General features: G+C 41.1%; 1 protein-coding gene across 9 annotated transcripts in view; it reads left to right on the top strand.

The window, feature by feature from the left end:
- PPP2R2C (protein phosphatase 2 regulatory subunit Bgamma) overlaps positions 1 to 14,569 on the top strand; it is a 193,481-nt gene extending 178,912 nt beyond the window's left edge. For all 9 annotated transcript variants that reach the window (XM_027686495.1, XM_027686496.1, XM_027686503.1 and 6 more), the window contains 2 exons: positions 2,176 to 2,267; positions 11,701 to 14,569. In XM_027686495.1, coding sequence (XP_027542296.1) covers positions 2,176 to 2,267; positions 11,701 to 11,992 — 384 coding nt within the window. In that variant the 3' untranslated portion in view covers positions 11,993 to 14,569. The remainder of the gene's footprint in view (positions 1 to 2,175; positions 2,268 to 11,700) is intronic.
- Positions 14,570 to 16,687: the final 2,118 nt, after the last annotated feature.

Raw genomic sequence — 16,687 nt, forward strand, 5'->3', positions numbered from 1 at the left:
ATTAACCCAGCAGAAGCCTCAGCAGCAGCAAGGTGAACACCATAATGGCTTGATCCACTTTTGGCAGGGTCTGTAGCATAGGGATTCAGAGTAATGTGTCACTTACCAGTGCAATTCCTGATTGTGTCTATTCAGTCCCAGCAAAATAGCTCCCTGTGCAGGTATGTTGCTACCTTAGTCTGGAGCACAGAATTGCCAGATAATTCCCTGAGGGTTTGACCTAAAACATTGCAGTGAAGAAAAGGCGAATGCCTTTGCTAATTAGTTAGGAATTAATTTGGTTTGGATTCAAATACTATTCTTATGTGATAACAGGGTGAAAATTAAGTGTTTCTTCCAGTTAGTTTTTCAGAGTCACTCCAAGGATCCAAATGTGTTCAAATGTGGTAACAAAAGGGCCACATAAGGAGCAAGGTGGTTGTCCAAGGCAGTAGTGCAAGTCTGACAGTCTTGACTTGACAGTCAACAAAAAGGAACTGAGACCTTGGAGTGGTAGGACATCTGAGAGAGGAATTGCAAAATTCTTTTTGACAGAACTGATAGAAAGGCACAGCTCCAAGCTGTGGATTTGGGCACACTTTGCAAAGGGTGTGTACGTGGCAGTGGTCATGACAGATGGCTGCTGGAAATGGTAACAAGAGAAAGACCTAGAAATGACAGTCAATGAGGCAAATGATCTCCTCCCTTCTGTCTTACCCAGCCTATTTCTTCCAAGTGCTGGGAGCTCAAAAAGATGATAAAGGAAAGAACTCTAGTTCTGTAAAACATTACAGTGCTAACATAAAAAGGCTTTAAGTAAAGAGAAAATTAAGGGATTTATTTACAGGAGGTGCAGGAAACTGCATTGATACTAAAAGTGTTCTGACCTGTTGCTCACTGTGAAGGTAAATGCATTTAATTGTGAAATGCTCTATCTGCATCTGCCATTTGGCAATTATTTGCTGTATAAGGTGTTATCTTTTAATGCACAGTTCAGTGTTCATTAATTTATTAATGAAAATTGATCCATAACTAAAATTTATCATCCCTAATAACCTTATGTTACAAATATTCTTTGGCTACTATGTAATTTGGCAATTGAAAATGGGTTAGTTTAAAGAAAATATAAGTGAAAAGTCATTGTCCTTCACCTGGTCTTGATAGAAAATATTTTGCCAGAAGAAATGTTTGTGCCCTCAGGACAGGGAAGGATGCTGAGCAACCATGAGCAGGAACAGTTTCACTGGACTTGCAAGAACCAGTAACCTTAGTAAGCCAGAGCTAAATTATGTCCCTGGGTCATTGGATTGGTGTGTCTGCTCCAAGAGAGGCCATCCATGCACCTTTGTTTTACAGTTTCTACAATAGCTAGAAAAAAACATCATAAGTGGAAGTGCATTAGTAAATTTGTCTAGGCAGAGATTTTCAAGCTTATTATTTCCTTGTGGAATGAAACCAGTTATCCAGAAGGAAAACTAATCCAGTTCAGCAAAGGATTGAAACAGTTTGCATGAGATCTCTCTTTATGAGAACCCTTGTTCCTCAGAGCCCAGAGGAGAAAGTTCTTCTGCTGGTTAGTCCCACTTTTCAAGTGAGAATTTACAATGTTGTTTTTAAGTCTCAGAAAAAGAGGAGGTATCCTTGGGCTGAATTAGTGTTCTGATTTGCAGCCTGTGCAACTGCAGCCTTGTGCTGTATTTGGCTTCTGAAATACTTTACACATATATATGTAATACCATATACTACAGGTTCTTTTAATAGAGCCAAGTTCTTTCTGCGACGAGTCCACTTATCTTAGAATATGACCTTTTTATTACTATTTAAATTAGATTTCGTGCACATTAATTAGCACATCGAGGGTATCAGCTGGTGAAATGTCTCTGGGAATTAGGTTCCACTGAGAAAATCACCCAAGCAGGAAACAAATATGTTGAAGACGGGTGGTGTGCAGCCTGCTGAGGGAAGCAGACTTTGTGCCTTCCTGCAACAGTAATTCTGTATCACCTGGGTAATTGGGCTATGGAAAAGTACAGAAAGCTTCTTTAGAGTTAAAACACAGTATCTTCTGCAGCGGTACCAGTCTGTGCAGCATATTTTAAAAGTGAACGTGGGAGACAAAGCAGAAAGTGGAGGGCTGGTTGTAGAGTTTTGTATTTTCTTTGATTTCAAGAATAACAGTTTTTTTCTTTGAAACAGGTCCATGATTACCTTAGAAGCAAGTTATGTTCCCTCTATGAAAATGACTGCATCTTTGACAAGTTTGAATGTGCATGGAATGGATCAGACAGGTAATCCATCTTTCTGTCCATCACTGTCTTCACTTAGCAAAAGAGCTGCCATAGGATGGGGAACAAACCAAAAGTAGTTACACATGGTTATTTTCCACATCAATATACAGAATCACACACCAGTGTTCAGGTTGATAAAAGATGTTTGGATATTTGTGCAGTTGTGTTTCTGACCTCCTTAGACGTGATGTATGCCTTAATACCCTTGGCTCATGCCTTAGGGGAAGAAAATCTTCAAATTATGTCCATTTTCACCAAAATCATAAGTAGGCTGCACAAGTTAAAAAGAATTATGCCAACTCTCACAACCCCACCAACACGCTAAAGAAACTTGTGTGATCCTGTATTTGCACATGAGCTGCTTCAGAACTGAGTTCATTTACTGGAAACAGGGAGTGAGGAAAGGCAGTCACAGGCACCCACTAATTCTCTGCAAACTGCTGCCAAATGGCACTTCTGATACCTCCCTCCATCAGAGCAGCCTCTTTACTTATGTGGTGAAGGAGAGATCCGTGTTTTTATCTTGGACATAATATCTTGTTGAATATTTTAATGAGAAATACTGGCACAAGTCAGCGAGTGTGAGTGAGGGTGGAATGGGCTAATGCCATAATGTTAGCAAATGGTAACAGTAGTTTGTGGAGTAGGAATATTGTGCAGGAATAGCTGAGCTGAGAGGACTGGGTTAATAAAAATGGATAAAATCCAAGAGTATAAATGAAAGGTGAGGATTTTAGTTAAAAAAGAACACAAGCCTTCATCTTATCAGTTGGAAACAACTCCCAGGGACATTCATACGCTAGGTGACTGTGGAAGGGGTTAGCAGTCTACAACGAGAGCACAGAAGCCAGTGCTGAATGACACACAGTGGCTCCTGGTTCAGCAGAGCTAGGAGCCAAGAGGCAGAAGTTTGGCACTGGGCCTGGAGCTGCTCCTTCAGCTCACTTAGCCTCTCATTTGGGAAAGAGAAAAACAGTCTGTCTCATATTGAAGCAGGCCTGCCCCCCCTGGACTGGGCAAGGACTGTGAAACAGAGTGTGGGGCAGCTGTGAAAAAAGCAAATATGATCCTTGAATGGGCAAGACTGGGATATCCAGCAGAGAAAGAAGTAGTGGTGACATTATGTTGGGCTCTTATTCAAAGACCTTTAGACTGCATTTACACATTTCTTGTCCCTTGTCTCTAGGGTGGATGAAATAATTGAGCAAATGGACAGCTGCTCCAAAGAGAGGAGAGGCCAGGACTTTGGTTTTTATCAGCTTAGCAAAAGAGAAGCCAAGATTATACTTGCTTCTAGTAAGTATATCAGGGAGGTATACATAGGGAGGAAGGAGGATCTAGCTAAGATAAATGAGAACGACAATGACAGAACAGCGAATAGGTTTTGAGTGTCAAGAGGATAATTATAACCTGGAAATTAGAGGTAGTTCATACCTGTCCAAAAAGTCACAGTGTGGAGCTGTCTTCCCATCCTGAGTGGTGGAGATATGAGAAACCCAATGGTTTTGATGATGGTGCTCAGGAAATTTGTGAAAGCAGTTATATGTGACTTTGGTTAAAATTACAAGTGTCTGAACTTGGAAGTACAGAACAAGATCTCTTCCAGTCCTGTGTTCCACAAGTGCAGATAAAGTGTTATGCCATACACTGAACAAGGGACATCTTCTCTTTAGACCACTCTCTTTTGCTCAGTTCCTTTACCTGCCCAATGGAAAGATTCTGTCTTTTTTAAGAAATGAAACTTTTACCTTGTATCATGTATTATGCAAATGAAAAAATATTATTCCATTATCTCTGTTGTCTACATGCCAGACTAATGTGTTTTCTGACATTGAGTTCCCCCTGTGATACAAAATGCTGGCCATTTAAAATTACGAAGGTGGACCACACTGAGCAAACTGCTTCCCAAATTGCTCCCACTACAACTTCAGCACCAGCTGTTGTGAAAATGGCTTTGGTGTGGTCAGGAAGTGGGAATGATTCACAGAAGTTTTAGAGGAAGATCCAGGTTTTGAGGCTTTTCTCTGAAGCTCCCAAACCCATGCATGAATGGATGTTTTAGCAGAGGGTTTTCTCAGTAGCCTGGTTGCTGCGTGAGTTTGGTCCTACTAGAAATACAAAATTTAAAGCATTTCTTGGAAGTACAGATAGTGCTGATCCCCGCCTAAATCTGGCACAGAACAACAGCGCAATCAAGTCATGTAGATACTGTGAGACTTCGACAGAGATCCAGGACTTTTCAGGTCTTTTCAAACCATTTTGCTTATCCTTGATGGGAATTCTGAGTGCATTGTATAGGATGGACAGCCACTGGTTCCCAGGCCCAGAGTCATTCTCCTCTGGTCAAATGAAGTGCTGCCATCCTCATTACTGCAGTAAGACCACTCTCTAGATAGTTGCTTGGTAATAATAGAATTCTTATTCAATATCAGGATTTAAAGTGAGCTTAATATTTTCATTCCTACTTGACAGATCAGAAAGATCAATGCAGAAGGTAATTATTAAGTGGGAACATTAGATTGTGAGGGCTTCATTTATTCTACTGCCTGGACACTGAGGCATTATTAGTCATGCACAATTACCAAATCTGTCACTAAACCACAGTGTGCTGCCCTTGATTATAAGAAACTCTTGAGTACAGGAGCTGGCAACATTTGACAAAAGATAAGGGTTCTCTTTAATTTAGTTGTTTCTTTTTAAGAGTCAAATGTATCAGAACTGATGTCCATCTTTTGATGAACATGCACTCTTCTGAGCTCCTTGCTTCTGTGTATGACAAGTGTTGTATTACTACACGCTACAAGGATAATTTCTTCTTGGTGGATCATCATTTAAATAACATTTAGGTACCAGTATCTCTTAAAGAACAGTTCATTTGAATATTAAGGTCACTTAATTTGATCCTTTTGGTATTTATTTTTTTAAAAAGGACTACTGCTAAAGATAAGCAATATGTAGTAACAGTGGTACTTTTAAGAGATGCTGCAGTATTTATATTATTAATCCGTCTACATAACAGCAATAACTGCAGTTATTATTTTTATAAACATATTTTTATCTTTAAAGCTACAGCAACAACTTAAAGTGACAGGATTGTTCAGTTAAAAATGAAAGCGTGTTTATTATTTTGGTGAAAATACTTTTTATTAATTTTTGTCATTACTAAGGAGTTAATCTAGGCTATGATAGAACCTGATGGTGAGGCCGTTCTCAAAAAAAATCAGCATACGTGAGCTCTGATTAGAACGTGATTGATGCTCAGTTACTCCAATGAGCAGGAACTAATACAATCAGACAGAGCCGATCTCATTTGCTGAAGGCCACATTAATCACTGTGTACTTTGGCTACAACGGTGGTCAGGGGAGGGAGCCAAGCAGGGGTCGTACACTAATTCAACAAGATGAGCAGGTATTATCTGTAATTGAGTATATTACACTAAAATCATGCTATCTTTGTTGTATATACCATTACATGATTATGTAGAATATGTGAGCTTTATTTATACAGCAATTTAATTTATGTTTTCCATTCATGTCCAAAGCCAAGTCTTTTAATAACGACCCCCAAGACACTGTTTTCTTCCCACTGTCAACAGTTTTCAGTTTTACCTTAAAAATTAGCTCCCTTTTGTAGCTGTTTGTGAGGCAAAGAAACCAGTAAAGGCAAAAAAATTAGTAATTCTACATGGTAGTAAGTAAATACCTTAGTTAATATTATTTTTTTTTAAGATTTCAAATGAATGGGTGTATGGGACCCTTCCAGGCAGACTTCTGAATACCGTCACGATAAGTGATATGCTGTAAGCAAATGAGTGAAGTCACATACAACTGTTCAGTCAGTCCTTTCCTACTGAACTGTCATTCATTCCCCTGAATACCCGTCAGCCTTCACTCTAATCAGGCAGAATTAGCAGATCGCATTGGATGAGTTTTAAAAGTCTATTCCTGTCTGGCAGCACACTCCATGCTGGAGAGCTAGAAGACATCATTTTGTTCTCAAGGCTCAGCATGTCAAATATTAGCTTGGAAGCACTTGGGGATCCCTTATTCTTATTCCCAGTCTTATGCTAGCCAGCTGTATCAGAGTGCCACAACCCTGAATCTGGTGTCTCAAGTTTTTCCATCTGTATACTCCCCAGGAGGTTTAAATAAGTTCCTTCTTTGTGATGGGGAGTCAGTGGCTTCACACAGCAGAGCATAAAGGAAAATTCCCCAATATGTCAGCAGGTCCTGATTTCTTAGAACAGTGCTTCCTCCTTTCCCTTTGTTATAATAAATATCATTTTTTATTCCTATGAAGAATGTTTTTGAAGAGTTTTCCTGGAACCAATCTGTTTTTCTTGTTAGGTCAGCTTGTTGTGAAACCAGATATGGTGGACCTTGCATGTCAATCCTAGGAGGTTGCAGATGTGCTGTTCTGCACTGGTACACGTGGTAGTGAAATCTTGCAAATTTAGGGGCTCACAATATAATTGGGAGACAGTTTCAGGTCAAAGAAATGGTCCCTTTTCACGCTGGATGCTTTGAGAGACTCTTTTGCTGCTCTCTGAGTCTCCTCCCCTCACACCTGCTTGAAGTCCAAGCCCTGCCTCTCCTGCCTCAGGGAATGATGTTCTGCTGCCACATCTACAGTGAGGGGGACTGTTTTAGTTTTTCTGTCATCCTTAAGCCTGGTGTGTGCTGGTCCTTGAAGCCCTGCCCAGCCTTAGTCCTATCACACCCTCTGTCCATGGTCTCTTGAACAAGAGTGAAGAAGAGGAACTATGACAGGAACTGAATTTCTCCAGCCAGTAAAAATCTGTGTAGAATAAAAATTTCTATGCATCTAGGAAGACTAATCTGGAGCCCAAAAGTTGTTATCAAAGAGTCTTTAAAAAACAAACAAACAGGAAAACGAACACAAAACAAGGTGAAACAAGTAATGGTTTGGTTTTTAAGCAAGCCTTAATTCCAGGTGATGTCACCAGAGCTTGAGGACAAACCCCGACAATCCAGCTGAATAGAGCAGTTTTGACAAAGACTGTTGTTTGCAAGGATGGCTGCAACATGGATGACATTTAAGAGGTTGGCTTGAAGTATGAGAATAACAGATCTGAGAAAGACAGAGCTATGCCAATTCTTAGTGACTGGCATGTTTGATGAAATCTCATTGCCTAAAAAATGCTGTGGAAGATCTCATTGTAGTGTAGTACAAATGATACTAATTTTCTTCTCAAATCCTTTGCTCCAGACAATTTTACAGATTAAAAATTGACTTTTAGGAGAAACCACCTTACCTGAACTTTTGCTGGCTACTAGATCAGCATGGCACAGGGTGAAGAAACCTGAACTGAATGGGAGCTGTACAGTTAATGTTCTGCTAATTTTGAAACTACCTCTCCAGCCCAAATGGGCTTTAGTTCCTGGGGATTTGCTGAAAGCTCATCAAGGTCTGTGTTGTTATTGCCCAGCTGAAAAGCAGATTGCAGACCTGGTTGTATGCAAACCTCTTCCTTGCAGCTCTTGTCAAGAATAAAAATTCCTGCAGAATAGACAACCAGCAATGCTTTTTTCCCTGCATCCTATGGTAAGCTGGTAGATGACCAGCCTAGACCTGTGATCTCCCAGCATCCTGACATCTCTGGTGTCACAACCTGCACTACCAAATTCTTGCCAGATTCAGGGGCACAAGAACCAGTCATTTGTATGTGATGAGAGAGGAGACACACCCACCAGCTATTTCTCCAGCCTTTAGCCCAAAAAATGCAGGGATGCAAGTCCAAAAACCTTGAGAGCCGAGCAAGTTGTGTGTGAGACTGGAGGTAGCAGAAGATCACCATGAAAGGGTGAGCAGGGAGACTTCCAGAAGTAAAACAGAGACATGAGAGGGCAGAAAAGGAAGAGAGAAGCAGATAAGGCTTTTTTTTTTTTTTAATTGTAGAGGAGAATAGTTGGAAATGGAAGGAGAGGGAAGAAGGAAGAGAAGGGGAAAGAGAAACCTGTCTGGAAAGTGTGGTAAAGGCCAGATTCAGTATTGGAGATGAAGAAAGAGAGAAAGAGAACAGAATGGTTACTAGGGAGGGGGTGAGAAGAAAAGTCAATTAATAATAGTAGCATTGGTCTGCACTGGTGTTTTAACTTTCCCCATTCACCTTCTGTAAAAAAAAAGTAAATAACATGGAAGACTTTGGGCCTTTTTTTTTTTTTTTGTAATCATGCTGCCTGTAGCTGTAGTGATTGAGCAGGGTGCAGTCAGGCTGGAGTTTTGTTCCAGCCTGAGCTGTAAGTACACTCAGGGTGCACTGGAGCATGATCTGTGTCTGAAGTCTGTGGGTGTCTGAGATGATGGTACTCTGAGCAGGTATAGCAGAACTTGTAAACCTGCTTTCTAAGTAAAATTAAAGGTAGTTAGACAGAGCTTTTCAGGGCTGCTGCCTTACACACCTGTGAAGTGATGGAGGGTTTTTTGAGTGAGGGGCTTGCTTTGGTTTCTTGAACCAGCCTCTCTTGCAAGGGTTTTGTGCAAACCTTTTGTCGTTAAACTGCTGTGCAGAGCGGAGTCTGGAAATACAGAACAGACTCTTCCTATATTGAGCTACAATTTATATTCTAATATTTATTAAAAAAAATCTCCATGCCGCATTATTGTGCGTTGTATTTTCTTGAACAGGAATAAATTGCAGGCTTACATCTAGTTCTCACTCTCTTTTATTGTTATTTTAAGCAGCAGGTAAGGTTATAATCCATCTGTGTTTGTGACCTTGAACAAGAATGGGCACTTTCTCATTTACATAATGCTGTTTTTTACTGAGCCATTAAACTGCAGAAAAACAGGGCCAGCATGAAAAGTAGTCATCTACATATGTTAAAAAAATAACTGCAGTAAATCCAATTGAAAAAAGCAGCTTTTTAAAAATATGCGAGAGTTCAAGAAATTAAAAAGCAAATGGACTGTAAAAGCAGTTTTACTGCAAGTAAAATCTCCTAAAAATAAGCCCCTTAACAAACATCTATCTCTCTCTGCGTTTGGTGCACTGGTACTCTGCCAGCATGAAAACTGTTTCCCTGACAGTTCCTACATTCATCAGGAGGGGTGCTCCTCATCCCCCTGGGAGCCACAGCTCTTCAGCCTGTGGCACAAGGGTGCCCCAGCATTATGAACCTGTTTCAAAATTTTGCCTGGGGGAAAATATACAGCTGGGCTGTTTGCATCACAAATGGTGTATGTGAGTGCTGAGATATGAAATAACCATTACAGTGGGAGCTGTAATGACAAGACACGGTGATTTGGAAGGAGTGAAACATTTGATTTACTGCTGTTGATTCAATTTCTGAAATAGGCACTAATCTTGATCAATAGGCTTTCTGCAGCTTCTGGGATATATTTTATCAATCTGTCACACTGACTCTTGTTTTTTAGCCTGTGAGGTTGTTAACTTGCACCTTGCTAAGCAGGATTGTACCAGGCCATTGAGGGTGGGGAAGGTAAGGGAAACCTTTCTACAGGCAACCCTGGGGTGGGTACTCCTCTGGGAGAGCAGTGAGGAGCTCCCTGCCAGGGCTGGATGCTGCTGTGTACGACAAGTGTCTCTGCATCCCCAGTCTCAGCAGCAGAGCAGCTGACACTGTGCTGCCTGCAGACCTCAGGAGAACAGCCCCTCTCCACGGGACCAAGGCTATAGGTGAGCTGTTGTTGAGGGCAGCGTGTGCTGGGTCTCTCTGCTACCCCATCTAATTTGCAGCAGTTTCCTTTGGCACTTCAGCAGCTGCACAAAGCTCAGTGCGGTATCAGCTGTCATCAAACTCCAGTGTGCCATCACCAAATGTGGAAGCAGGCTGGAGCTGGCACTCTGCTAGTGATTCACAGCACCCACACCCAGCTCACCTGCTCTCATTACCCTACAGCAGCTCTGAGCTGCTGTCAGTCACCAGCTGCAGTGCAGGAGCAGTGAGATGCACAGCTCACATTTGTGACTTTCCCTGTGTATTACTCATTTGTATTACAGTCACTCCTAATGGCCCCAAATGAGATCAAGGCAGCACTGGCTCGAGGCTGTGCATGAAGGGTAAGACAGCTCCTGAATCCAGGAGTGCGTAATCTAATCAGCCAGTGAGTGTCTGTGTGGTGGAGAGTGTGGTTTATGCCTTCAAATTCTCCCATATTCTCCCATGTGCCATGGTTCCCTGGCTAGTCTGCTGCTCCATACAGATTCCCTCCAACAGCAAAGTGCTAAAGCAGCTGTCATTTGAGATGAGGTGAGTTTATTAAAGCAAAGCATGTGAAATATGTTCTGTTGGGCTCAACTAGAAAGGCAAATAATTCCTGATTACCTGAGTCTTAAAACTGTACAGCTTTTCCTGTGGAGACCTGACCATTTGGGGTGGATTCCCTCTTACAGAAAGGAAATTCAGAAGAAAAACACCCTATTTGGGGCTGAAACAGAAGAGTAGAGCATGGCCCTGGCTTCTCATATGGAAAAAGTTCACAGGGGATGAGCTTTCGAACAAGGCTCTGAAACTCATGATTATGCTAATCCAATAACCTGAGGGCCATGGATGAAATCCTGAATTCATTAAAGATAGTGACAAAATATCCTCCCCTAGGGACTAGGGGAATGAAGCAACTGGCAATCCATTATTTCAAACTACAAGCTGATTAATGGGGTAATTTTTATACAGATCGAGGTATGTTTTCTGTCTCTTTTTCCCAGACCCAGAAATATATCCTGACTTGATGTTTCATTCAAACTTCATACAAGAGATGACCGAATCCTGTTTATTAATGTGTTTATTTCTATGAAGCATTGTAGATTCAAATTTTAATGGTGTCTGGACTTGCAAGGTTTATGGCTTCAGGAAGGAAAAGGGTTTATTCTGGAAAGAATTCGGTATGATTTTTCAGAACCTTACAAAACACCTTTCTTCAAAATATTTGTTAAAGTATATAGTTATGTACTAAATCTTACTGTTGTATGAAAAGGTTTGAAATACTTGGAAAAATTTTTTAGACTTTTAGACTGTTTCTGGAATTAAACTGAGCTGTCATTGAAGGTAAAGCTCTGGAGAAAGAAGAAAGCCTGAAGTTTATGATCCTTAAGTGCTCATAAAAAACTGGAGGGTAATTAAAAATAACATAAATAAAAGAATATTGCTTTTATTATCTTGTGAAGTCAGTCTCTTGATGTCAGGGTCCTTACATTTGTGCATGCTTCGGGATGCATGTTTTGGGGTAACTGTAACTGTAATAAATTGGAAGGGGAAGACATTGGTAGAAGAAAACCATTTTGGGACATACTGAGGAACCTCCTTTTTTTATTATTCTTTCCCATCTGAAACCAGAAGACAACTTAGCTTAAGGCTAAACTCAGCTATCCTGATCGAGTCACGTTAGTAGGCTTCCCACCAGCTGCTGTTTAACTGTCTTTGTTTTTGCTCTCTTTCTTTCTCTCTCCAGTGTGATAATGACAGGTGCATATAACAACTTTTTTCGAATGTTTGACCGAAATACAAAGAGGGATGTTACCTTGGAGGCTTCCCGAGAGAGCAGTAAACCACGAGCTATTCTTAAGCCCCGGAGAGTCTGCGTTGGAGGCAAACGGAGGAAAGATGACATCAGTGTTGATAGTTTGGACTTTACTAAGAAGATCTTGCACACAGCATGGCACCCAACTGAGAACATCATTGCTATAGCAGCGACAAACAATCTGTACATATTTCAGGATAAAGTGAACTCAGAAATGCACTAGATTTATCAATATCCCTCTATATTTACAAACCAGCCTTTTGAGAGTTGTAGAGGGATGTGATCTTCACAAAAATTGTGGCTTCTGTGGTGGGATTTGTAGGTTGCATCCTTTCATCCCTCAGCCTGTATCATTATTGGTGGCAAGCCAACTATTTTCCATCACTGCAACAGTATGAGTAAAAGGCACGGCTGCAAATCCAGTACTATGGTCTGTATCGATCCCTCTAAACAAACTGGGGTATTTATTCACTTTGGGAGCATTCCTGAGGAGAGCTGAGGCTCCTCAACTCCCGTCCGTCCTTTCAAGGGTCTCAGTGGTTTGCAGGATTGTGCTGTTCTGGTGCCCTGCCTGCTTTTGCAGCCACAGCATTTACCACATTGTTAGAGCTTTTTGCCTCAATCTCTTGATTGTTTTTTTTTTCCAGTACTGTTTTCCTGTCTGTCAACTAAGCCGAGCCTGTTTGAGAGAATGAATAGCCACATCCCTTTAGAGCATGTGGCACATTGGAGGGGCCTCATGACAGTTATAGCTGGAAGCAGAATCCCTGCTGGTGAAAAGCTGCCCCATCTCACCTATCCCTTCTTTACAATGCCCTCTTATTTATTTATTTATTTATCACATTACTTTGTGCTTTGCCTTCCCGAGTGAGTAAGTTACAGACTGGTATAGTTACTCAGCCAGCTTATGTTAGGAAGTTTATTCTCCGTAGATCTCTTTACTCTGTTTAAAACAGTAAGTAGTGTCTTCATTGTGTGGAGGACTGTTAAAAAACTTGGCATTGCCACTCCAGAGGGACTGTCTGGTCAGACACAGCCTGGCAGTTAACACACAAACCCATCCTACAGTTTGGGGGTTGGAGTTCTGGAAACCTTGGCTAGAAGTGCTGTGAAGGCAACAACCACCTTGAGTGGGAACAAAGTTACATCACTGTAACTGGGGTAAAGTCCCTCATTTGTTGATTGCGGAATGGTTATGTTAATCCTGGCCTTTGGGGGTTACAGGCAGTGCCTGGTATCTGTAACTGTGAAAAGAATGATACTGTGAGAGGCAGCACTGCTCGGAGAATTTTAATGCTTTTAAATGAGTCCACTGTTGGGAGACAAAATTATTCCTGGAGAAACATGAAAAATCAAAAAATCCAAACCAAACAAAACCTTCTCCCACATAAATACTGTTAGATCTATCTCAGCTATAAAATGATTAGTGATGTAAGTGGAAAAGGAAAGTGCACACAATGTAGTGCATGCATGAATGATACAGGGATGGTGCAGTGGGCTGGAAGCCCTTCTAATACAGGAAAAGAAAGTTCTGCTGCACCCCCAATAGCTCTGGCAGAAAATTCAGGATCCAAAAGGGTTTCTACTCAAACCGTGAATAAAAGAGCACAACTCACATGGCCTGTTAATCTGCCCATATTAAAACTCCTCAGAAAAAAAAAAGTCTTTAAGCCATTATGCACTGATTTCTTGGTAAGTGGAGAATGTACTGATGAAGGGATCTGCATGCTTTTATATTTCAGTTTGGGGGGAAGGGTGGGTGAAAATCCGCTTACAAGAAATAAAAAACCAAACTCTACAGCTTTTATATGACATCTCAACACAACACCTGAAATCTGTCTGTTTGAAGTTTTCTACATCAATGCTGTATATTTTGTGTGTAGAAGCACAAACGCATGTGCACCAGTTTCCAGCCACACTAAACACATATGGTATGAAATGTGTAGGGTAATTCTGAAGGGAACGAAGAATGTTTGTTTATAAAATACTGTGTGCTGTAGTGGGCATGGACAGTATATGTACATACTTATTCTAACGAAATTTAACAAAATTGCCTTTTCCTTTTTTTTTTTTCCTTGTAAAAAGGTTTAAGAATGTGGTAAATTGTATAGAAAACTTGTTAATGCCAAACTACTGCTTCAAGGGTGTCATACAATTTCTTTGACTTTTGGCCCCCTCCATTAACCTTTGCAGCTCAAAAAGAAAAAAAATTGCTGTCAGCTCATATTGGCATTTACAGCTAGAGATACTGTAAAACATATATTTAGCTTTTAACAGTCTGAAGTAAGAGTCTATAGATAACTTATTATAAAGCAGATCTTAATGCAACGATTTTTTGTTTTTAATTTGAAGTACCTTACTCTGTTACAGCTTTGGGTACCAAAAAGAACATGTTAAAATTAAATAAAGAAATATATCTTTGGAGCTTTATAAAACTAATTAAATACCCAACCAAAATACCATTAAGTGATTATAGAGGAAATAAATAGAAACCTTTCAAAGACCAGTATTCCGTTCCTGTCTTTGACATCACTGCTGCAGATCGGTTTCCTGGTTTCTTGAATGTATGGAAAGTTAACATCGTCATTGTGAACGTTTCCAACTTTCTTTCTCTTTTTAGTTTGAGCTTTCAGTGGCGTAGAGTAAGTGATGGTAAAGTTGGTAAATCTGATTGTTTTGAAAGCTGTTGTTCATGGCTGCATTTTTTGTGTTGCACAAGTTAGCTAATTGTTGTTGAATAAAAATATAAATATGTTAATACCAGCTTTTTCAATAAAACTACAACCAAAAAAGGCATAAATAGATGACTTCAAGGCACAGCTTATTTTTAAGCTAGGCAAGAAAGAGTTGTTTAGCTCCTTTTATGAAGGAGGAAGAGTTAGGGATCAGGACTTAAAGGGCAACCTACTATGGGAACCTCAAGTGTTGTGGCAGGTAGAGAAGTAAACACAATGCCAGGAGTTGGATCAGGGGTGTAGCGTGATGGAGAGTGTGCACAGCTGGAGATACACTCTGGGCTCAGTCCTTGGGCCAGCTGCTTGTTCTGCTCATAGCCCAAGCTAGACTTTAAGAGACTTGAGTCTCAGTCTCCTACAGATGGAATAAGACACGTGTGCAGTGTGGATTGACACACAAAATCACAGGGTAAGAAATTGGCATTAGTGTCATCACTGGCCACATTGGAGACCTTCCAGCACAGCAGATTGTGGGGGCAGGTCTGGGGTGTGTCGAGGCCTGGCCTCCCAGATGAGACAGATACTGGCCCAGTGACAAACCAGACTGCTACCAGCAGAGCAGCATCCCACTTCCCCCCCACCACTCTTTGCACAGGGTAAAATAAAACAAAATAATAAAATAAAAAGACAAATGCTGGCTTGGCACACACACCTAAAGCTAGGAAAGCATTCCCTTCCCAGTCCAAGCTGATGCGTGAGCCTCCCTGGTGGTCATGATGCTTGCCCCAGGTCTGGGGTGGCTCTCTGGACTCTCAGTCCAAGAGAGCTGACCCTGCCTGCCTGTCCAGCATGGTGCTCCAGGAGTGTAAACCCGCTCACCATCAGTACACGAGTTAGACACTGAGAGGCTGAGGCCTTTTTCTGCAGACCAGAATAAATTTGCCTCAGCTGTTACATGAGGCAAGTGTGTGGCTTTGCACAGCTCTCCCAGAGCTTACATGCTAATTTTTTTGCCCTTTTTTGGGAAGACACAGTCAATCCCACTCATTTAGATGGACAAATATGACTAGGCACTGAAGAGAGAAATCTGAGATGAAAATCAACACATCAAGCAATACACTATTTACCTTTCCAGGTTCCCTTTTCATCCCCAAATACCCAGTAGGAGCAGAAGCCAGATGGCTGACTCTCATGCTTTTGAAATTTTCACACGCATACTTAGTAGCTACATACAGCAGTTTAACCCTTTGTGGTCTGGGGGGAGATACTGGCACGAGCCACCTGCTCTGGTTTGCAGCCAGCATGTTGTCTTGCTTTCAGGCAGAGTTAAGTCCTTTGGAGCCTTCAGTTGGAGCCTTTGGTTGACCCTGATGAGAGGGCAAGTATAAGGATTGTTTGCCCTTATATCCAGTTTTTAGTAACCTTGTTGTCATCAATTTTCTCCCACTCCCAATAGGAGCTCTTTTCCATTTGCAGTCTTCTCAGCAGATTGTATTACATCTAAAATTAGAGCATGAATTTGCTTACCTTGCTCATGTGGCAGAACCAGGATTACTGGAGTGGGCCTAATTTTGTAGGGACAGGTAGTGTTTCTTAGGCTTTGTGAAGCCATGGAACAGTCTGGATATTCTGTAGAGGCCAGTTCACCCTGCATTCTAGAAAGGTTTGCACTCAGAGGTCACCATGAAAAACACATTTCTTAGAAATGAAACTTTCTTTTCCTTCTCACTGTCTTTGGATAAGGATCAAACTTTTACTCGTGTAAAAGTGAGCACAACTCTTTAGGCAGTTGTAGATCCTAAATCTGGCCCATGATACAAAGCATTTCACGTGGACTGAGTAAACTTTTAGCTCAGTTCCCTCAGCTATATAAGCTGCCATGAATATGGATCAGCCAGGCAAAGTTCACTTATTACTTGTCTTGCCATTTGCCAAGTGGAGACTCTCAATGAGCAGGACAAGATCCTTAAACCAACAATTCCATTAAGCAATTATTTTAATTATCACAGTGAAGCTATACATTCTTTTTATGACATGGCTGCTAAAATGAATAAACCCTACAACAGTGACTCTATCAAAGTATACAGGGTGGTTTTCTGGACAGCCACTTCTTGGTTTAAAACTAGTGTTAATCATATGTGTATGTCTCATGCAAAAGCCTGATCCAGGATGTTTCAATGGGTTCTCAAGCAGATTAAATATAGGGCCAAATTCTTCAGCTGGCACTAGGTTACGTGAATATG

Source organism: Neopelma chrysocephalum, unplaced genomic scaffold, assembly GCF_003984885.1.
Source record: "Neopelma chrysocephalum unplaced genomic scaffold, ASM398488v2 Primary Assembly neopelma1_71, whole genome shotgun sequence".
Classification (NCBI taxonomy): domain Eukaryota; kingdom Metazoa; phylum Chordata; class Aves; order Passeriformes; family Pipridae; genus Neopelma; species Neopelma chrysocephalum.